General features: G+C 52.3%; 7 protein-coding genes across 7 annotated transcripts; 4 read left to right on the top strand and 3 right to left on the bottom strand.

Moving 5' to 3' along the window:
- Positions 1-280: 280 nt before the first annotated feature.
- On the top strand, positions 281-6,730 carry BP01DRAFT_331330 (RNA helicase SLH1). Its single transcript, XM_025573045.1, has one exon. The coding sequence runs from the start codon at positions 469-471 to the stop codon at positions 6,559-6,561; it is 6,093 nt and encodes a 2,030-aa protein (XP_025435822.1). The 5' UTR covers positions 281-468; the 3' UTR covers positions 6,562-6,730.
- A 109-nt stretch (positions 6,731-6,839) lies between these two features.
- BP01DRAFT_7960 (uncharacterized protein) lies at positions 6,840-9,197 on the bottom strand. Its single transcript, XM_025580111.1, has 2 exons — positions 8,143-9,197; positions 6,840-8,092 (listed from the first exon to the last, which is right to left on the bottom strand). Exons 1-2 carry the CDS (start codon positions 9,055-9,057, stop codon positions 7,118-7,120), a joined length of 1,890 nt encoding a protein of 629 aa, XP_025435821.1. The 5' UTR covers positions 9,058-9,197; the 3' UTR covers positions 6,840-7,117.
- A 1,720-nt stretch (positions 9,198-10,917) lies between these two features.
- On the top strand, positions 10,918-12,373 carry pfy1 (profilin). Its single transcript, XM_025573924.1, has 5 exons — positions 10,918-11,224; positions 11,315-11,330; positions 11,427-11,511; positions 11,608-11,742; positions 11,851-12,373. Exons 1-5 carry the CDS (start codon positions 11,197-11,199, stop codon positions 11,980-11,982), a joined length of 396 nt encoding a protein of 131 aa, XP_025435820.1. The 5' UTR covers positions 10,918-11,196; the 3' UTR covers positions 11,983-12,373.
- Positions 12,374-12,612: 239 nt separating this feature from the next.
- Positions 12,613-13,669, bottom strand: BP01DRAFT_7895 (Got1 family protein). The gene is made up of 5 exons (XM_025580109.1): positions 13,514-13,669; positions 13,390-13,416; positions 13,273-13,321; positions 13,178-13,193; positions 12,613-13,097 (listed from the first exon to the last, which is right to left on the bottom strand). Exons 1-5 carry the CDS (start codon positions 13,542-13,544, stop codon positions 12,801-12,803), a joined length of 420 nt encoding a protein of 139 aa, XP_025435819.1. The 5' UTR covers positions 13,545-13,669; the 3' UTR covers positions 12,613-12,800.
- Positions 13,670-14,459: 790 nt separating this feature from the next.
- Positions 14,460-15,495, bottom strand: BP01DRAFT_7860 (uncharacterized protein). The gene is made up of 2 exons (XM_025580104.1): positions 14,628-15,495; positions 14,460-14,558 (listed from the first exon to the last, which is right to left on the bottom strand). The coding sequence occupies exon 1, from the start codon at positions 15,212-15,214 to the stop codon at positions 14,663-14,665; it is 552 nt and encodes a 183-aa protein (XP_025435818.1). The 5' UTR covers positions 15,215-15,495; the 3' UTR covers positions 14,460-14,558; positions 14,628-14,662.
- A 110-nt stretch (positions 15,496-15,605) lies between these two features.
- Positions 15,606-16,193, top strand: BP01DRAFT_352375 (DASH complex subunit DAD4). Its single transcript, XM_025573923.1, has 5 exons — positions 15,606-15,647; positions 15,712-15,768; positions 15,819-15,863; positions 15,915-15,999; positions 16,056-16,193. The coding sequence occupies exons 1-5, from the start codon at positions 15,645-15,647 to the stop codon at positions 16,082-16,084; spliced, it is 219 nt and encodes a 72-aa protein (XP_025435817.1). The 5' UTR covers positions 15,606-15,644; the 3' UTR covers positions 16,085-16,193.
- Positions 16,163-19,341, top strand: BP01DRAFT_7827 (actin-related protein ARP5). Its single transcript, XM_025580100.1, has 5 exons — positions 16,163-16,772; positions 16,841-17,164; positions 17,249-18,189; positions 18,243-19,019; positions 19,111-19,341. Exons 1-5 carry the CDS (start codon positions 16,583-16,585, stop codon positions 19,141-19,143), a joined length of 2,265 nt encoding a protein of 754 aa, XP_025435816.1. The 5' UTR covers positions 16,163-16,582; the 3' UTR covers positions 19,144-19,341.
- Positions 19,342-20,415: the final 1,074 nt, after the last annotated feature.

Here is a 20,415-nt window from a genome sequence, read left to right as displayed (position 1 = left end):
TAGGAGCATAATTGGACCATTCACAATTGTTCTGACGCCATCTGGCTCACTGCATTCGTTTCCTTCTGGAGAACTTCTTCAATTGCCCCGATTATCTAAGCTGTGATTTCACCTGCTTATCAATCCACAATGACTAAAACTGGTCTGGATCCTGGTTGACCATGATCTTGACTAATGCTGGCAGTCAATTTGCAGCATCTAGACACAGTTCATCCAATATCTGCCTACGTACGTATGTACAGTAACTGAATCCATACACACACAAAATTGAAGGGCAATTGTCGGTTTTCTTTGGATAGTATTGATAGTATATTGAATCCGCTTACCGCCCCGGCCTGTTGATTCTGCCGGGTGCTGCCGTCATCGCCCACTGGCCAGCCTCATCTCATCAGTCACTTACTTTTCTCTCCTCCACCTGTTTGGTCTCCGAGGTGCTCAAAGCTCATTACTAACCTACAATCGATCAAAATGGATGGTACTGGCTCCGTTGAGTCACAGTGGCTGACCCAGCTGGCAGCCATGCGTCAGGCCATCGCCGATCTAAAGCTTCCAGCAGACCCCGCCAAGGAACCTGTTTACGGAAGTGACCTGGAGTTGGATTTTGATGAGGACTACTCATCCCCCGGAACTATAGACGACGACATTTGGGATATTATCAGCTCGGATGATGAGTCCAGTGGGGCCGATGATGACTTTGACGACCTCCCTTCCGCTCCAGTAACATTCGCTTATGACCAGATATGGCTCGAGCAGAAGTGCGCCAGCCTCGCCTCCGGTAAGTCTGGCATGGAGGCACATGACATCGCGCAGCAGATCACCGCTGCTCTGGCCACGGATAGTGGAGATAATGAACTGCAGATGTCGCTGGCTGAGATAGTCGGCTTTGAGGATCTGGATTTCGTGATCGACTTGATCGCGCATAGGTCGGAAATCATCGCGAATGTCCATGCTCACACACGCACCGAGGCCCAGACGGATGGCCTGTTCTCGGGGAGATTGCAGACAAGGGCCGAGCGCGAGCAAGCTCTGCGGCAGCAGGACTACGAGCACAAGAATGCGCCATTGTTGGAGGCCCAGACAAGGGCTGAACCGCACTACCCTCATGTCTTCAAGATGCACGAGTCCAGAAACGTTCTTTCCCTCGGAGGCAAACGGTATGGGCTACCCATGGGGAGTAAGCAGATCGAAGAGAAGAAGTATACCGAGATCGAAGTCCCCGCGTCCAAGACCGGCGGTATGATGCCCGGTCAGAAGCTGGTGCCCATCGCGTCCATGGATGGTCTATGTCAAGGCACATTCAGAGGGTACAAAACCCTGAATCGCATGCAGAGCCTGCTGTATGAGGTAGCCTATAGGACCAATGAGAACATGCTCATTTGTGCACCCACTGGTGCTGGTAAAACAGACGCCGCCATGCTAACGATCCTGAATGCGATCGGCAAGAACACTATTCCCAACCCCATTGAGCAGCCAGACGCTACGGAATTCGCAGTGCAGTTGGAGGACTTCAAGATCATCTATGTCGCTCCAATGAAGGCCCTGGCAGCGGAAGTCACTGAGAAGCTGGGGAAGAGACTCGCTTGGCTCAATATCAAAGTTCGTGAGTTGACGGGTGATATGCAGTTGACCAAGCGGGAGATTGTGGAAACCCAGATCATCGTCACTACCCCTGAGAAATGGGATGTAGTCACTCGAAAGAGCACGGGAGATACGGAGCTTGTACAGAAGGTGCGCCTGCTCATTATTGACGAGGTGCACATGCTCCATGATGAGCGTGGTGCCGTCATCGAATCCTTGGTGGCACGTACCCAGCGTCAGGTCGAAAGTACGCAGTCTCTTATTCGCATTGTTGGCTTGTCGGCCACACTGCCAAACTATATCGATGTCGCCGATTTCCTTAAAGTTAATAAGATGGCGGGTCTGTTCTATTTCGACGGATCGTTCCGTCCCGTACCACTCGAGCAGCACTTCATTGGCGTCAAAGGAAAGCCTGGGTCCAAGCAGTCGCGCGAGAACATCGATGTTGTGGCGTTTGAAAAGGTCCGCGACATGCTCGAGAGAGGACACCAAGTCATGGTGTTTGTCCATTCACGGAAGGATACTGTTATGACTGCTCGGATGCTCCGGCAAATGGCCACCGAAGATGGTTGCGAGAGTCTGTTCAGCTGTCAAGACGAGGAAGGATACTCCAATGGTTTGGCAGATGTGAAACGCAGTCGTGCTCGTGAGCTGCGAGAACTTTTCGGCAGTGGACTCGGAACCCATCATGCTGGAATGAGTCGGAGCGACCGTAACCTGATGGAGCGACTGTTTTCCGAGGGGCTAATCAAGGTCCTCTGTTGTACTGCGACACTGGCATGGGGTGTCAACCTTCCCGCGGCCGCAGTTGTCATTAAGGGAACTCAGCTCTACAATCCGCAGGAGGGTAAATTTGTCGACTTGGGCATCCTTGATGTGCTGCAGATCTTTGGTCGTGCCGGTCGTCCTCAGTTCCAGGACACTGGTATTGGTTTCATCTGTACCACTCATGATAAGTTGAACCACTATATCTCGGCAGTAACGTCTCAGCAGCCGATTGAATCCAGGTTCTCTAGTCGACTGGTGGACAACCTGAATGCGGAAATCTCACTGGGCACGGTCACTTCGGTCGCAGAAGCCGTGCAATGGCTGGGATATTCGTATCTATTTGTACGCATGCTGCGCGAGCCTCGGAACTATGGCATTGACTGGGCCGAGATTCGTGATGACCCGATGTTGGTCCAGAGACGGCGTCAACTCATCATTCAAGCAGCGCTGGTCCTTCAGAAGAGCCAGATGATCATATACAACGAGAAAACGGAAGACCTCAGGGCCAAGGACGTCGGCCGTATCGCGAGTCAATACTATGTTCTACAAACCAGTATTGAAATCTTCAACAACATGATGCGACCACGTGCAACTGAAGCTGATGTGCTGAGCATGATTAGCATGAGCGGTGAGTTTGATAACATACAAGCGCGCGAAAGCGAGTCGAAAGAACTCAACAGACTACGAGACGAGGCCACCCAGACAGAAGTAGAGGGCGGCAACGACTCACCACATGCAAAAACCAACATTCTGCTTCAGTCGTACATCTCCCGTGCTAGGATTGAGGACTTTGCATTGGTCTCGGATACCGGCTATGTGGCGCAAAATGCCGCTCGTATTTGTCGTGCTTTATTTATGATAGCCTTGAATCGACGCTGGGGCTACCAATGCCAGGTCCTTTTGTCGATGTGTAAATCGATTGAAAAGCAGATGTGGCCCTTCGACCATCCATTCCATCAGTTTGATCTTCCTCAGCCAGTTCTCAGAAATCTAGATGAAAAGCTTCCAACGTCGGCGATTGAGTCGTTGAGAGACATGGAAACGGCAGAGATTGGACAGCTGGTCCACAATCACCGGATGGGCAAGACACTGGCCAAGTTACTGGACAATTTCCCTACCTTGGCCGTCGAAGCCGAGATTGCCCCTCTGAACCGGGATGTTTTGCGGATCCGTCTTCTGCTCTACCCAGAATTTAGCTGGAATGACAGACATCATGGTGCGTCAGAATCGTATTGGATCTGGGTTGAGAACTCGGAAACGTCTGAGATTTATCACCATGAGTACTTCATCCTGAGCCGGAAGAAGTTGAACGACGAACATGAGCTGAACTTCACCATCCCACTCTCAGATCCTTTGCCCAGTCAGATCTACGTTCGAGCAATCTCGGACCGTTGGCTGGGTGCTGAGACAGTCACCCCGGTGTCGTTCCAGCATCTGATCCGTCCAGACACGGAGAGTGTGTATACCGATCTGCTCAATCTCCAGCCGTTGCCCATCTCTGCCTTGAAGAATCCGATCTTGGAGGAACTATACGGACAACGCTTCCAGTTTTTCAATCCCATGCAGACTCAAATTTTCCATCTTCTATACCATACACCAGCCAATGTACTCTTGGGCTCTCCGACAGGTAGTGGAAAGACTGTGGCCGCTGAGCTGGCTATGTGGTGGGCTTTTAGAGAAAAGCCCGGCTCCAAGGTCGTGTACATCGCGCCCATGAAAGCCCTTGTGCGAGAGCGCGTCCAAGACTGGAAAAAGCGTCTGACAGCGCCAATGGGTCTCAAATTGGTCGAGCTGACCGGAGACAACACGCCTGACACTCGGACGATTCGAGACGCGGATATCATCATCACTACTCCTGAGAAATGGGACGGTATCTCGCGTAGTTGGCAAACCCGAGACTATGTGCGTAAAGTGAGCTTGGTGATCATCGATGAGATTCACTTGCTTGGTGGTGACCGAGGACCGATTCTCGAGATCATCGTCTCCCGCATGAACTACATCGCTTCTCAATCTAAAGGCTCTGTGCGCTTGATGGGCATGTCCACTGCTTGCGCAAACGCCAGCGACCTGGCGAACTGGCTAGGTGTCAAGGAAGGTTTGTACAATTTCCGCCATTCAGTGCGTCCTGTGCCGCTCGAGATCTATATCGATGGATTTCCCGAGCAGCGCGGCTTCTGTCCCCTTATGCAGTCGATGAACAGACCAACATTCCTGGCCATTAAGAATCATTCCCCTGACAAGCCGGTTATCGTGTTCGTTGCTTCGCGCCGACAAACCCGTCTTACCGCCAAAGACTTGATCAATTACTGTGGTATGGAAGACAATCCTCGGCGGTTTGTCCGTATGTCGGAGGAAGACCTGCAGTTGAACCTTACTAGGGTCAAGGATGACGCCTTACGAGAAGCCCTTAGCTTCGGAATTGGTCTTCACCATGCCGGTTTGGTGGAATCCGACAGACAACTGGCCGAAGAGCTTTTCGCGAATAACAAGATTCAGATACTGGTGGCGACAAGTACACTTGCATGGGGTGTCAACCTTCCCGCCCATTTAGTCGTCGTAAAAGGCACCCAATTCTTCGATGCTAAGATAGAAGGCTATCGGGACATGGACTTGACCGATGTCCTGCAAATGTTAGGCCGTGCGGGACGTCCGCAGTTCGACAACTCTGGCATTGCACGCATCTTCACGCAGGACGCAAAGAAGGCCTTTTACAAGCACTTCCTGCACACTGGGTTCCCTGTCGAGTCGACTCTGCATAAGGTCTTGGACAACCATTTGGGCGCCGAGGTGTCTGCAGGAACCATCACCACGAAGCAGGATGCTCTCGACTATCTGACATGGACGTTCTTCTTCCGACGCCTTCACAAGAACCCATCCTACTACGGCCTTGAGATTTCGGCCGAAGAGCACAACACCATGGCCGCGCAATCTATAGCGCAGGAATTCATGATTGACCTGGTCGACCGATCTCTCGGTGAGCTCGCCGAATCATCTTGTGTAGCCTTCGACTCGGCCACCGGCGATGTTGACCCTACCCCCTTCGGCAAGATCATGAGTTACTACTACCTCTCACACAAGACTATCCGTTTCCTGATGTCGCATGCCAAACCTAACCCGACCTTCCACGACGTCCTGAGTTGGATGTGCTCCGCCAGTGAATTCGACGAGCTTCCCGTGCGGCACAATGAGGACTTGATCAACGCCGAACTGGCGAACCACCTACCCTTGTCCGTTGACTCGATGGGTGATCTTCCCCTGTGGGACCCCCACGTCAAAGCTTTCCTCCTATTGCAGGCGTACATGTCGCGCATCGATCTTCCAATCTCTGACTACGTCGGTGATCAGACCTCCGTCCTGGACCAAGGCATCCGTATCATTCAGGCCTCCATCGACGTCATGGCCGAACTGGGCTACCCCCACGCTTGCCAGATGTTCATGAGCCTCCTCCAGAGCATTAAGTCCGCTCGCTGGCCCGAGGACTCGGCCCTGTCGATACTGCCCGGCATCGACGTCACCACCGCCCCGAAGGGCAGCAAGAACAGCAGCCTCCTTCCACCCTCTCTTGCCGCCCTTGCCGCGCTTCCCAACGACGCCATCTCCTCACTCACGAGGAAACTCCCCCTCTCCTCATCGCAGGCTCAATTCGTCAAGGCCACAGGCTACCTCCCCAATCTCGCAGTCTCCATCTCCGCCATCACCTCCCGCGGCATCACAGTCTCCATCGTACGGAAGAACGCCCCCTTGGACCGCGAATGCCGCATCTACGCCCCGCGCTTCCCCAAACCTCAGACGGAGGGATACTTCCTGCTCATCTACAACGCCAAGCCCGACGGCCAGGACGGCGATCTCCTGGCTCTGAAACGTGTTTCATGGCAGACCGGCCCGCGCGGAAAGAAGAACGGAGACAAGAACCACTACTACACTGGCCGTGGTGGCCCCACCTCTTCCCACAGTAGCGGCAGTGCCACCACCACCACCGCCAAGAAACCCAATGAGCGGCCGCAGCAACAACAACTGTCAGTCCGCTCCTCGGTCAAATTCCCCGACGCGGCATCCTCGGCACCAGTCATCGCGCGGGTCAATGTGCGCGTGATTAGTGATTCGTATCCAGGCATGGAATGGACAGTAACCGGCGTCGAGGTCCCGAGTGGTGGTGCTGCCGCGGGAGCTGAAACGCAGACTGTTTCGGAATCTACTATCCCTGACAAGGCTTGAACAGGAGAAGAACACTTTCTTGGTACCGTACATGCATATTCGATCTACGGGGTGGGATGGCTTTGCTCGCGGAGTCAGGGGAAAGCTCCGTTGTTGATACAGTAGATTCCCAAGAAAATAGATCGAACTAGATTTTCATGTGCGTATGTTCAAAGTTCATTTGTTTCCGAATGAGACGTGATTCCTGGTTTATAGATTAAAAGTCTAAATGGAGAGGGTCAGGGCTTAGAGCCGTGCCTCTAGCTCGAAACCATGGGGGGTATTTTGTTTCAAGATGAGGACAAATATAGATACATGCAGAAGAGGGACTGATGAGGTCATCAAGACTGTAGTAGTGGTGACTGTCCATACCGAAGGGGCAAAAGAACAATTTACATGCATGAAGAGATAAGCTATCGAAGCATAGAAGTATATGCTACCTGCGCTTGTAAAGGAGGGCCGGCTGAGAAGTAGACAAAGGAAGAGGGAACAAAAGCACGACTGAGCCAGAGGTGCGAAGGAAAAGTAAATAGAAAGATGTGACGTAGGATCTCATGAGGATGAATCATGTAACGCTTCAAATGAAATTGCCCACACGCACAGTCCGTGTGCTTCCAGGCCGAGGGCTGAACTCCCCGCCGTCTTGGAGCCGAGGACGCGGACGGGTGATCTTGGTCTCCACCACGCGGTCCGTGGCAGTGGTGTTGGCACGATCCAGCCGGGGTCGAATGGGGACAATCACTTGTTTCTTACCCCGGGAGACGGAGACGGATCGGGCAATGGAGATCTCAACAGTCGGGAGGGGTTTGTTAAGGTCTGACGTACTAGCGTTTTTCCTTTCGTCGCCGAGGGGAAATCGCCGAACGGCGATGGGGGTGGTGGTGGCGCTGGCCCTCGAGGTACTGGCTTGGCTGACTGTGGGAGACCGCGCCGGGAGGTTGGTTCGGTTGCGAGGCGTGTTGGGTGACTTCGCGGATGAGACGAAAGAAAGGGGCGAAGAGGTTCCGCTTCGTGGGTCAGCAGCTGCAGCAGCCCTGGTCGGCGGTACTTGCGTGTTGATCGTCAGGGTTGCGGGAGCCTTTGGTCTGGGAATAGCCGGAGGAGTCGGGGGAGGAAGGGGTAATAAAGGCTGGCTGTTCGTGGGGGACTTCTTGTTGATGATCTCCCATTCGGGCTCTCGCTCGTCGACGTAGCTTCGCACAGGTTTGAGCTTCTGCAGGAGAAGTCTTTCGTCCTCGGAGTCTATGGACGTGGCTGAAAGGAACGAGGATAGTGAGTCTTGCGGTTTGTGCGCGGACGGTGCACTGTGCACCATGAGAACGAGATGGCTCTTGTCTTTGGATACGTCCCGGTGAGACTCGGTTACTGATGTCTGAGTCTTGTGTAGGGGACTGGGGCCGCGGGGTATGTTCTGCGATCCAAGAACCTTCGAGGCCTTGCTGACTTGCGTGGCGGGGAACAGTGTGAAGCTTGGCGAATTGGACCGTGACCGTGATGGTGAGGTCGCCCTTCGTCGAGGAGGAACCACTTCTGGCGACGGTGGCGATGATTGCTGGACCGAAGATGTTAGACAATCACGATTAGCAAGGGTGCATAGCGTACCTTCGTCTCTCCCACGTCCGCGTCATTCAACGTCATGCTCCGTCTGTTCATTGATGGAGGTCTATTCTTTTGCAAGACTCCCCCGAACATGACGCTGTATCGTTCCAATTGGATGTCGGGAATGTCAATCTGGAGCAAGGGCGTGAAATTGGACGAAGCATTAGCAGTTTGGGGCGATTTATTAATGGCCGCAGATGCCGGTTCCAGGGCTGCCGGTTCCGGGGCTGGTTTCAGTTCTAGAGACGGCCAAGCTTCAACGGGACTGGATTGATCATCGGGCTTGATATTGGCCTCGATCCCATGATTATCCCTGGGCTTGAGCTCTTCGATGCTCGACCCTTCGTCGATTTTAGGGCTTTCCTCAAGTACGGGCTGACGTCGGTTGATGGAGACTGCAGAGGCTGGCATTGGCCAATCAGTGGTCGGCTGGACACGATAGAAAGGCTCCATGGGAACAGGTGCACTCAATGCACTCTTCGCTTTGAACAATCCTCCGATTTTCTTCCATTTGCTCGGCTTGCGCTGCAGCGATGGCCGCAACGGGACGTCCGCAGGCTTAGCGGGCTGTTGCTCCTGTGACATTGCGATAGGGACCTCTACCATCCGGGGGCTTCCTAATGCGACACCAATCCAGCCGTCTGTGGGCGAGGTAATTGGACTCGTTGGACAAGGCACGGCGTGCGGGGGAGGTGTTGCGATCTGGAAATCAAATTCAGGGTCGCCATCCTGTAAACGCTTTTGATGCTGCTGCTCTGCTGTTTTCGGGCGTGTTGGGCCCTGAGGAGGATCCAGACTGGGTTCCTGATGTCCAGAATTCTTACGTGGTCGCGTGTCTGGGTGCTTCTGAGCAGGCGATGTGCTGGTCTCCGGCTGGCGCAAGGTGCGTGACCTTCCGCGAAACGTGCCTAAAGCCATGGTGAACACTTATGTCGTAATACTTGTTCCTAATAGTCAAGGAAATGCCGCTTAGTGATAGTTCTGAGTACTTGGAATGGTCCGTGGGCGTCCGTCAGATGGACGCAGCAAAGATAAATGAGTGGAGGTGGTAATATCGACCGGCAAAAGAGTGACAGTTTAAAGAACGTCGGGAATGGAAAACTTCAAGCACCAGTCATGAAGTATAGCAAGGAAAAGGAATGGACGGCCTTCCAGAGGGCCCGAAACAGAACCACGAAACAGTCACGAAGCTGAAGAATCAATCATGGTCGAGGAGAAAAGGAGGGAGGAGAGATGGAGCAGAAGCACTCGAGGCGAGGGAAAGAAGCACCGGACAATAGCCGTTGTTAACTAGAGTGGAGCCTGAGGCCGAGTACGCAACAACTAAATGAGAATCGCGGCAGGGGCTGGTTAGTGTCAGACTGTTTCTTGTGTTGTGTTGGACCCAAGGATATATCTCGAGTGAGTAAGGCATGACGAAGCGCTAGAATCTAGTAACCAACGAAAAGGTTAGAAGTAAATTATCCAGGAGGCGTTACAGGAGCTACGCGGGCGGAAAATGTGCGAAAAGGTGGGAGGGCCTCTGGGTTGCTTATCGCGGGATCTGATTGATTGCGTGTTTGATTACAGCTTCAGATCATGGGCAAAAGCGCTCAAAGAAATGCGCTTGGCAGACGCAGGGTTAGGTTCGTCGCTGGACATTGCATCCTGAAACTGAAATCTTTGACCCAATTACAGTACTATAAACCAAGCAGATCTGAGAAGCTGATACCCGCAGTAAGGGAGGGGGTGTCACAGATGCGCGTGGATGCGACAAGCGAAGGGAGACCGTTTCAGACCACTTTTTGAGCTCGATCGCACGTGCTGTTTGCTTCCTGCGCAACGGTGGGGATGACATGTCAATCTTGAATGTGTCATGCCCACGGAAATCCTATAACTTAAGCACTGTGAGCGTGACAGGATTTTCCGATGCACAGTCTGCAGTTGTCAAAATAACTGGCCGACTGACCAACGAACGGTTGCTCCCAAGGCTAATTTCCCCTGTTTTTTCATCTGACGTGGCCCCATTTAATGACTAAGGCGATCCAATATGAAGGTCCGTTACGGAAAGGAGATCGAATACTGTGTGGTATGGAGTAACCCGCGAAGAGTAGAGTTGCCGGATGGCTGCAGAGTGCAGACTTAAGAGTGCAGCTGGTTTTTGACACATGACTGGATCTCATGCACTCGGTCGCTGCACAGCTAACTATATGCCTGCGCTAAGTGGAAAAGACTCAGGTTTTCACCTCCGAAGTAGAGACAGAAGAGGCGGTAAGAGCATTGGTGGGACTGAACAGGGTCTAGCATTCGCAACGGTAGGGAGGCTATTCCGAATACACTCCGATTATGGGGACTAGTTGTTGGCCCCTCCACTGCCCAAAACCTCTTTCTTGCGACTTTGGCTGCTTATGATATTCTCATAACCACAGCTTAGTTAGTCGGATTGGAGGAAGCAGACAGCTCCCAAACCACGGGTCAGTTGCGGGTGCAGGGAAGGATGACGTAGAGAGAGAGAAAGAAAGAGAGAGAGAGATCGACATTCACACTATTGGCACAGATGTGACTGGAGAGAGGGAGAAAGAAGCAGTCGGTCGTCGAACAAAGGTTCTATAGAGAACTAACTAAAGAAAACCAGAATGAAGAAGCCGTCAATACTCAGGCAGGCAGTCCAAGTTAGTCTGATGGAGCTCGGCGGGGCACAATCAGAGCAAGAAAGTCCGTAGAAAGTAGACACAGAAAGCGACCAACGACCAACAGAAACCCCCACCTCATCATCTTCTCTCTGACTAAACCTCACCCCCCCCTCTTCTCTCTCTCTCCCTCTCCAGTATCTCCTTTCCCCTCCTTTCCCTCAACCACCTTCTTGTCCTTCTACTACGACATACCTTAGTAGGTAGTTAATATCCCTGCCCCTCTGGTCCGACTTTTTTCCTCTTTGACGACCGCCTTCTCTTCCCCTAACATTTTCTGCCTTGTGGAAACTTACCTCCTTTCCTCCTCTTCCGTTCTTCTCCCCGACAGTCTCCGTCGTTTGTTTATCCCACCACCACCCACCAACCACCCTTAACCACCGTCACCATGGGTCAGCACTCCGCTATCTGGCAAGGTATGTGCACTCCACCGTCTGGAGCCTCTCTTCTATCGTGTTTATTCTCTTGGTTTTATCATCACTAATGTGACTTGCTGTTTTGAACAGGCTATGTCGATTCCAGGTATATAAGCCATCCCGCCCCTACCCCGCTTCCCACACATATACGGCAGTATACCTTTCCAGCTCAGCATGTATCCTGACAACCATCGCCTTCTAGCTTGATGGGATCTGGTCAATTCGACAAGGCTGCCATTCTTGCCTATGACTTCTCCGACGTCGAGGCTTCTTCCCCGGGCATCACGGTATGATCCCACCGCCAGTCTAGTCGGCGCAGTGGCTTATCAGGCACCCCGCGCCCCTCTCGTCCATCCTGAACCTAGAGCTGACTCCTCTCCCAGATCGCTCCTCAGGAGCTGAGCGGCCTGGCTGCCATCTTCAAGGACCCCAGCAGCGCCTTCGCCAACGGTATCATCGTCGGCGGCGAGAAGTTCGTTACCATCAAGGCCGACGACCGCAGTGTGTACGGCAAGAAGGTATACTTTCGGCTCTCCTTTACTACCACTTATAATCTATCTTCAATATTCCATGTTGTCAGTCATTGTGCGGGTCGATCAACTAATCATACTCCAAATCTGCTACAGGGTAAGGAGGGTATCGTCATCGTCAAGGCCAACTCCTGCGTCTTTGTCGCCCACCACGGCGAGACCGTTCAGACCACCAACGCCGCCACCGTCGTCGAGAACCTCGCTGACTACATCAACAACCCCCGGTAGATGGCCGGTTCCACACCTGATCAAAAAGTCCGTTGTTAGGGAGGGGGCTTGACGAATCAAAGTGAGAGCAGCGGTGATACTCTCATGTAGGAACACGGGTGGTCTCCTGCTTGATTTGTCTGTTCATATTCTTGTGTCTCTTTTTTTCTCCTGTTGTTATATGATATCAGCCACAACGCGTAGATATGTGCAATATGTGCCAACCTTTGATTCTTCTGGGATTTCGGCTTTCAAGTTTATTTTGTGGATCAGTCCAGCAGGGTGGGTGATGCGCCCGGGCGGAAGTCTCGTGACAGTGCTGAGCCATCATTACTCGGTATATCTAATCATGGTGGCACTACATGAAATAATGATTATCTATATATCCAATTCTATCTGCAAGGAATTTCGGGAAAGACCAAAGAGAATATTAACAATTATAACATCTAATACAATCCAATAAGAGTAGCATATATACCCCATATGAAATAAGCCCTTTTTCCCTCTTAAGCACAAAGCCAATCCTCGTCCACTCACAATAGAAAGTACATAAACCCTCGTGGACCCCCTCCCCTTTGGAATCCCATGCGCATCATACAGTAAGAGATAGTCGTAAAACAGTAGTCGGTAAGGTCGTGTAATCGATTCGTTTCACACGTTAACATTATTCACGCGCTCGCATGTAGAGTCGGTCTCCCCATCGCTGCTACACCCAGCAAAAGCCCAAGGTAAGTAGCCAAGGCGCCCAAGAACCCAAACCGTGCTTTCCACAGCGTCAAAGCGCGGAAGACCGGGGGTGATAAAGAAAAGTTCTCATATTTAGCCTTGCTTTTTTCCCGTTATACCGGCAACTCAGCATTCCGCCTTCCACCAGCTAGCGCCTCCAACGCCGTCCTAATATACGGCCCCACCACGGGAATATTCCCCGCGAACTGGCCGATAGTAACCAAGAAGTCGCCGAAGAGGATGAACAGCCCGTAGAGCTCGATGATGAAGCCTGTCAGCGGCCAGCGGAAGAGAATGAGCAGGATGCCCGCGGTGAAGGCGGCGGTGCCCTTGAGTTTCTGGCGACGCGAGAAGAAGGCGAAGGTCTTTTCAACGCCGATGATGAGGGTGAGGCCGATCAGGAAGAGGATCTGTTTTGTTCGGGTGTTTAGTATGCGGTGGGCGGCCTGGGGCATGGAGCGCCTGGGGCAGGGTGGGAATGGGAACGTACATTGCCCATAGCAAGTCTGTTTGTTGCGTGGGGAAACGGTTAGCTGATAGGTCTTGTGTGGATGATGGTGCTATGCTGTGGGGGATAGGACGCACAATGAGCGGTCGAAGAACATGAGGACTCCGCCGAAGAGGAAGAGAGCTCCTGTGCGAATTGGGTCAATTGCTTTATTCGGATGAAGCTGGTTGGTCGCGTGAGGCTGGGGAACGTACCGGCGGAGCAGAAGATGACGCCTATCTCTGTTGTTGGGGGAGACTGTGTTAGCTCATTGTATAGTATGCTTCAGGGAGCTCAATACCCGAGGTGGTGGATCTGAGCTGTGTTGGTTGCGCTTACTCTGATTGTCGGACAGCCACATGGTTGGCATCTTGATTTTTCTTACACGCAGGCACGGTGAGGTGGTGTTTGAAGATTTTTCGGGGTGGTTGATCTCAAGTCGACACAAGGTTGAAGGAATTGGTGCTGGTTGCGCGATGAGGGTCTCGAGATAGTAGGCCGATAGACAAATGCCTGCGAAGTGAATTGCCGTGTTTTGGCGGAAAAGATCGCTTGCGCACGGAGGCGTGGGTCACTCAAGCAGTAGAAGCTGAGCGCTTGCAGGCAGACACGGATCCAAATCAGAGACTGGAAAAAAGAGCTCGATGCTGTTCGCCTTGACCTTCTAAGTTAAGCACAATCAAACAATTTCCCCCAACGAGTTGAATAAACATTGATGATAGTCGCGCAAAATTGCCCAATTCTGCCACGTTCCTTTCTTGGCGAGGTGAGAGCTAGTCCGTATTGGGATGGCGGTCGACTGGCTTCCGCACTCCCACAAAAGCCGCTTTTCTGCTCTCTGAATCTTTTCTTCTCGTCAACAGTACCAGTGCTGAGTGTCGCCGAGATGTTTTATGTCTCTTACTCCTACAATGCTTACGGAGTAGCAACAATGACAATAGCAGTTTATTACCTACTATTGAGGGGCCGGACTATTGATTGATCTATCATACAACACTGATGACATTGGTTAGACCTCACAATGATAACGACACGTGGATACCAACAGTGCAAGTATAACGCGTGCCTGAACCGAAGAGGTCCTCTCGAGAAACCATATGTATTACACTTCATTGCCAGCTGACAGCTGAGCTCACGCCGCGGCGACAGCATCCCCAGCGATGCTGTAACTGATGTTTCCCTCCAGTGGATCGTCGGTACTAGTCGAGTGCTGGTTTACCCAGCACAGAGGCGAAGATCAACCCGTATTATTGAAATACAAGATCACGAATAAGCCGGAGCAGTTCCTTGAACCTGTCTCGAGAGGGGCAGGTGGGTGGAATCGCTTGACTGTGTTGGTCGTACATTATTATATCCCATACTAGAAGAGAACCATTGCGCCTAGCTAGAATCACAAATCATTAGACCTGACTACCAATCACTTTTCGTCTTGCGTAGACCATGTTTGACTTACAATCGAACATTTCGTAACCATCGTAAGTTGTCACCTCATTTGAGCACGACGTGCGCGGCCCTCAGTTCCAGATAACTCTCTGGGACCCCCTGGCCCAGCGTGCGGACCACGCCGAAAACTTCCTTGTCATGGTAGCGTAATCTCGTCTTGGGATCCGTGTATGGGGCCGGCAGCCCGGTGATGTCGCAGTATCGGGTCTGCTGGGAGGGGTTCAGCGAAGGGGCCGACTCGATGTTGGTGTAGGTCACGGTTGGACCCGAAAAGGCTGCGCGAGCGTTCTTTTCCAGCACCAGCGTGGAGAGGTTCTGCGCGGCTTGCGCGATATTGGTTCGTGAACCGCCCTCGGCAGGGGTCTGGCTGCCATCGGTGCTGGCGGGGAGCGGCGTGGAGGCCCCGGAGTTGGTCTGCGTGGCCATCACTGAGGCCTCCTTTCGTGAGCTTTCAGAAATAAGCTGCTTGACGTTCTTGTTGCGGCGTTGGGAGGGCTTCCAGTGTGGGTTGCGGAATGGGCGTTGGACGTGCGCGATGTCGAGGCGGTCCAGAAGCTGCTGGTGTTTCTCGCTGTCTGCCGGCGTCAGAGGAGCCATGATGAATGCTGTATTCAGTTCGCTCGGTCTGTTGATGGTATCGAGAAGCTGTCGTAAGCCAGGAGCAGATTGCGTGGTTGCGAAGGTTGGAGATGGTTCTGAAGGAAAGTGTAGAAGTTTGGTCCGGAAGCATGTGCGGATTGACTAAGGCCCCTGTATGATGGCACTGATAGAACTGCACCACTAAACCAATACCAAAAATAACTGTAGGAGGAAAGTGAGGAGCAGAGAATCTTTCCAAAGTTCAAGCTGAAACCATGAAATAGATCTGATCATGATCCTCACTGCCTCCTCTACACTAACTACACAGTGGTGACCTTTGTCATCACGTGATCATTGCCTGGCTTCATTCACAAACGGACAGCAACACATAAACATCACAATCAAACAATCAAGTCACCGCAAAGAGCCTACCTTGCAGTACTTCATTATGGTAATAACACCCAAAATTAAATCCCTTGTTTGATTGAAGCAGAAATGTTTAAAAAGTCATGCAGGAAAGTCCACACGAGCACCAGCAAGCCTTGCTGCTGTCCCGCATCATTGGCAACATCGTATGTTCATCAATATCAATAGGCTAGAAGATGTAACTAACTGCGCGCAGGAGAAACTAAATGAATCAATCATGGTGATGAATCGGAACCTTCAGGTACCTTTTAATATCGCTGGTATCTGTTGCCTCATTGACCTTTACATACAGGAGATCAACATTCAAAACATGAACGTTGAGCTTGTGGCGCAAATGTTCAAGAACTACCAGTCGAACGTCCTTTTCCACTTGGAAGGTACTGAGATCACCGAGATGGTCCCGGCGCTGGTCAACAATGCTAACATGTACTAGCGACGGAGAACTTGAAGGAGCCATCTTGATCTTCTGCCCGTGTATTACTGCCGTACTTACGACGAGATGATGTCCATTTCAAGCAACCATTATTTTAGTACTTTCCATTTATCAGGTGAATGAATCTTGTGTTCCTGAGTAGACCATGTAATCTGGATAGACTCCTTCGCTTGTCTTGTATAGAGAGGTCCAGAGGGTGTATCCCAAAGATCTTGGCATCATCCGGCGCCGGTGGCCGGAACCTGCAGCGAACCCAACACAACCCCGGGACTTTCAAAGCTCTTGACTAAGGTATCCGTTGATCACCACCTCCGTTCGCCGCCGCCGCCTCCAGAATTTCTCCCTCCTTCAAGAAACACTCGCGGAGGAAGGCATTTGACGTTCACCATTCTCCAACCCCACCATCCTCTTGGCTATACATAATTACCATCTGCGACGAAGTGCAATGCAATGAACTATTCTGTCGCCGGAAGCTCTTGAATCGCTACTCCCACTGAACCGGGCCCGGTTGGCCCCAATAGACCACCATGGCTATCACTTCAGTTTCCACCGTCCTTCCCACTCGTTTTGCGATCAACTCGTCAGAAAGGACCGCCGCAAAGCCCCCACCTCCTCCGGGCTACAATGTCCAGGACCACCCGTTCAAGGGGTACCACGCACCCCAGCCTGAGGGCTATGCGAAGAGCACCGGCACCAGCGCCATCGTCATTGACAATGGTGAGTAAATACCACCGCTTTCTTCCCGCCTATTGTACCATTCTAACTCTGTATAATGTGATATTCAGGCTCAAATCTGGTCAAAGCCGGCTGGTCCTTCGACAAGAAGCCCCGCTTCATCATCCCTCCCGTTATGAGTCGGTATCGCGATCGGAAGCTGAATAAAGCCTGCCAATTCATCGGAAACGACGCCTATGTCGACGCCACGACGCGCGGTCAGCTACGATATGCGTTCGATCCCGGCACGAGCGTGGTGGGCAACTGGGACGTGATGGAGGGCGTGCTGGACTACCTGTTCATCAAGCTTGGGGTGGACGGGGGCGCCGACGGGGGCGTGGACCGACCCATCGTTATGACTGAGCCGATCGCCAACTTGAACTATGCTCGACGCAGTAAGTCCTATACCAGTCGTCTTGCGCCTCTAGCGAATAGGGCCCGACGCAGGGAGACTTTGTTCTTTGCTAATGGGGTGGCAGTGATGAACGAGATCCTCTTCGAATGCTACTCCGCACCGTCGGTAGCCTACGGCATTGACTCCCTGTTTTCCTACCGATACAACCGTGGCACGGACGGCCTCATTGTCTCATCTTCACACACGGCCACGCATGTCATTCCCGTGTTGAACAACAAGGCTCTGCTGTCGAATTGCTCGCGCTTAAATTGGGGCGGTCTCCACGCGTCGGAGTACCTTCTGAAGCTCATGCGCTTGAAGTACCCAACGTTTCCGGCCCGCATGACGGAGCACCAGATGGAGGATTTGGTGCACAAGCATTGCTATGTCTCCAAGGACTACGACCAGGAATTGAGCCGGTACCTGGACTGGACGGGATTGGAGGACCGGGACCACATTGTCCAATACCCCTATACGGAGCATGTCATTCCCGAGAAGACGGAGGAGGAACTGGCACGCATTGCGGAGAGGAAGAAGGAAAGCGGGCGGAGATTGCAAGAGCAGGCCGCCAAGATGCGACTGGAGAAGCTGATGAAGAAGGAGCAGGAACTGGAGTACTACAAAGATCTACAGAACGGACTCGCGTCTGAGTCGAAGAAGGAAGCACGACGCATCTTGGAAGCCGAAGATCTCAAAGATGAGGCGCACTTGGACCGCTTAATTCGTGACCTCGAACGATCAATCAAGCGGTCGAGGAACCGCGATCTTGGTATCGAGGAGACGGAAGAACCACAGGAGGAAATGACATTCCCGCTGCTGGATGTACCCGACGAGGAATTGGATGAGGCTGGGCTCAAGGAGAAGCGCCACCAACGGTTGATGAAGTCCAACATCGAGGCTCGCCAACGCGCTAAGGCCGAGAAGGAACGCGAGAAGGCCCGTCAGGAGGAGGAAGAAAGGCTTGATCGCGAGAGGCGGGAGAATGACTTCGACAAATGGGTGGCTGAGCGTAGGGCTAACCTTCAAGTAAGCCATATCTCTAGCTCTCTCCGCAGAGTGCCGCTAACCCTGTCTTACAGAGTATACTACAACGCATCAAAGAACGCGACAGGATGAAGGCCGACTTGGGCAACCGCAAGTCACTCGCCAGCCAAATTCGCATGAAGACCCTCGCCAACCTGGCTGCGGACGGTCCGAAGAAGAGACGGAGAGGCGGCGATGACGACACCTTTGGTGCCAACGACGAAGACTGGGGTGTCTACCGTACAGTGGCCACTGGCGACCAGAGTGACGAGGAAGAGGAAGAGGATCTAGACGGCATGCTGAACGCTGCCGAGAAGGAGCTTCTGGAACACGACCCGGAATTCACGGAGAACCACACGCTGGCGGCGCAGTCCGACTGGACCAAGAGCCTGGTGCACGTGTTCCTGCGGGGCCCTTGGCCGTTCGATCCTGAGAGTCAGCGTGAGGCGCATCAGATCCACCTGAACGTGGAGCGCATCCGGGTGCCCGAGGTCGTCTTCAAGCCGTCCATTGCCGGCATTGACCAGGCGGGACTGGTCGAGATTGCCGCCGATATCGTCAACCAGCGCTTTTCGAACCCGGAGGAGCAGGCCCGTCTGCTACGCGACGTCTTCTTTACCGGTGGCAACACGCTCTTCCAGAACTTTGACGAGCGGTTCCGTCAAGATTTCCGAGCGTGTCTGCCCGCCAACAGCGTCTTGAACGTGCGCCGCGCGGCGGATCCGGTTCTGGATGCCTGGAAGGGCGCCGCTCAGTGGGCCTCAAGCTCGGAACTCCGCAAGTCGTCCATTACACGACAGGAGTACCTGGAGAAGGGCAGCGAATACCTCAAGGTAAGTTTGTGGAGCCGTCCCGGCGGGATTGAGACGACTGCAGGTGTGCTGTGGATGTACCATGTACCGGACTGACCACGGTTTACAATAGGAACATGATTTGGGTAATGTCACCACGTGGTAAGATGATTCAACAATCGCCGGGTGTCTATTCACCCGATGGACCCTGTCGATCTAGGTATCCGCTCTGATCCGCCGGTGTTTTATCTATTCCTCCATGATGTCATTGAGGAACCTTCCGTTCGGATCTCCGGATATCGCAGAAAAACCACTGCATCTCATCGAAAGCCGAATTATCTCCGCCTTGTTAACCTTGCTGCATCAATTCCCCATACTATTGCTGTTACTTGAGATGTTTATTTTGCGGTCTTTACGCCCAAGCCCGTGGAGGGGACGAAAATTTTCAGCTAGTATACACTTCCAAACAACAAGGAGTCCGGCGTCCAAGCGAGTGGGGGAGGGAGTGGATGAACAAACCTAGATTCTCAAGAAGGAACCTGCTTTTTTTTTTCTTGGAATTTATCCTTTCTGTAGAGAGCTTCTGTTGTCCTTGCACTTAGGTTTTAACCTTTTTTTTTGTCGAATATTGAACCTTGTTCGGTGTTCTGCGGACTTCTCTTCCACCGGTGAGTAGATGGCTGGATCGATCGGCGTGGTTGCCCAGATGATATTCCTCCGCGTGAGTTTGTTCATTCAACTAGCCTGGTCTTGTCTTCGTTGAATCTTGTCTTGGGTTTGAGGACAGCACCCCCAGAGGTTCGAAAAACAAGCAAGAAGTACGCCCGGGCGGGAGAGTTCGATAGTCCTGCTGGGATTTCCTGAAGTATGGTTCAGATGATTAGTACAGTAGCCCTGTGTCTGTTTAGAGACCGAATCCATTGAAGTAACACAGCCAATCACCGCAAATCACCGACAATCACCACAAAAACCCCACAACAACAACAACAACATCATGAAGCCACCAGTAAGAATCCCCCAAGATCCCCGAAGCAATGTAAGGGGGAGGAGCGATGGTGCACGAAAGTTCTGGGGAACAAATCGACGTGGTCCCTGTTCTGTCCTGTCCTGTTCAATTCGAACTCGAACTCGATTGGCCCACTGTGTAGGTACATTCAGTACTGTCCGACGGTTTCCCTGTATCCCATCCGAGGGACACGATAGGGGAAAACCTGGACTTGGAGTGACGATGCATACTGGTTTTACCAGTTACTGTGTCATCCTATGAAGCTGCGAAGCTGGGAAGGACAAGTCACGGGGAGGATGTGGATGGGTGGTTTTGTATCACGTTTGTATTGTTGTTGTAATTGTTTTTGATCTTGCCGACCCACCCTCAATTTTATCTAGTATATGGCATGGATTGCAGGTGGTCTTTTTTCCTTTTTTCTTTTTTTTTTTT

The sequence above is a fragment of the Aspergillus saccharolyticus genome (assembly GCF_003184585.1).
Source record: "Aspergillus saccharolyticus JOP 1030-1 unplaced genomic scaffold BP01scaffold_1, whole genome shotgun sequence".
Classification (NCBI taxonomy): domain Eukaryota; kingdom Fungi; phylum Ascomycota; class Eurotiomycetes; order Eurotiales; family Aspergillaceae; genus Aspergillus; species Aspergillus saccharolyticus.
The sequence above is the reverse complement of the archived record's forward strand: the minus strand, read 5'-3'. Positions and strand labels throughout refer to the sequence as shown.

Bases quoted from the DNA above. Each gene is read 5' to 3' on its own strand.
- BP01DRAFT_331330 (XM_025573045.1), top strand. From the start codon at position 469: ATGGATGGTACTGGCTCCGTTGAGTCACAGTGGCTGACCCAGCTGGCA.
- BP01DRAFT_7960 (XM_025580111.1), bottom strand. From the start codon at position 9,057: ATGGCTTTAGGCACGTTTCGCGGAAGGTCACGCACCTTGCGCCAGCCG. The intron at 8,093-8,142 runs GTACGCTATGCA...TCTTCGGTCCAG, and splicing joins CGGACGTGGGAGAGACGAAG to CAATCATCGCCACCGTCGCC.
- pfy1 (XM_025573924.1), top strand. From the start codon at position 11,197: ATGGGTCAGCACTCCGCTATCTGGCAAG. The intron at 11,512-11,607 runs GTATGATCCCAC...CTCCTCTCCCAG, and splicing joins CTTCTTCCCCGGGCATCACG to ATCGCTCCTCAGGAGCTGAG. The intron at 11,743-11,850 runs GTATACTTTCGG...AATCTGCTACAG, and splicing joins GCAGTGTGTACGGCAAGAAG to GGTAAGGAGGGTATCGTCAT.
- BP01DRAFT_7895 (XM_025580109.1), bottom strand. From the start codon at position 13,544: ATGCCAACCATGTGGCTGTCCGACAATCAGA. The intron at 13,417-13,513 runs GTAAGCGCAACC...CCCCAACAACAG, and splicing joins GTGGCTGTCCGACAATCAGA to AGATAGGCGTCATCTTCTGC. The intron at 13,322-13,389 runs GTACGTTCCCCA...CAATTCGCACAG, and splicing joins CGTCATCTTCTGCTCCGCCG to GAGCTCTCTTCCTCTTCGGC.
- BP01DRAFT_7860 (XM_025580104.1), bottom strand. From the start codon at position 15,214: ATGGCTCCTCTGACGCCGGCAGACAGCGAGAAACACCAGCAGCTTCTG.
- BP01DRAFT_352375 (XM_025573923.1), top strand. The intron at 15,769-15,818 runs GTATGTTCATCA...AACTGCGCGCAG, and splicing joins CCCGCATCATTGGCAACATC to GAGAAACTAAATGAATCAAT. The intron at 16,000-16,055 runs GTACTGAGATCA...AACATGTACTAG, and splicing joins CGTCCTTTTCCACTTGGAAG to CGACGGAGAACTTGAAGGAG.
- BP01DRAFT_7827 (XM_025580100.1), top strand. From the start codon at position 16,583: ATGGCTATCACTTCAGTTTCCACCGTCCTTCCCACTCGTTTTGCGATC. The intron at 18,190-18,242 runs GTAAGCCATATC...CCTGTCTTACAG, and splicing joins AGCGTAGGGCTAACCTTCAA to AGTATACTACAACGCATCAA. The intron at 19,020-19,110 runs GTAAGTTTGTGG...GGTTTACAATAG, and splicing joins AGGGCAGCGAATACCTCAAG to GAACATGATTTGGGTAATGT.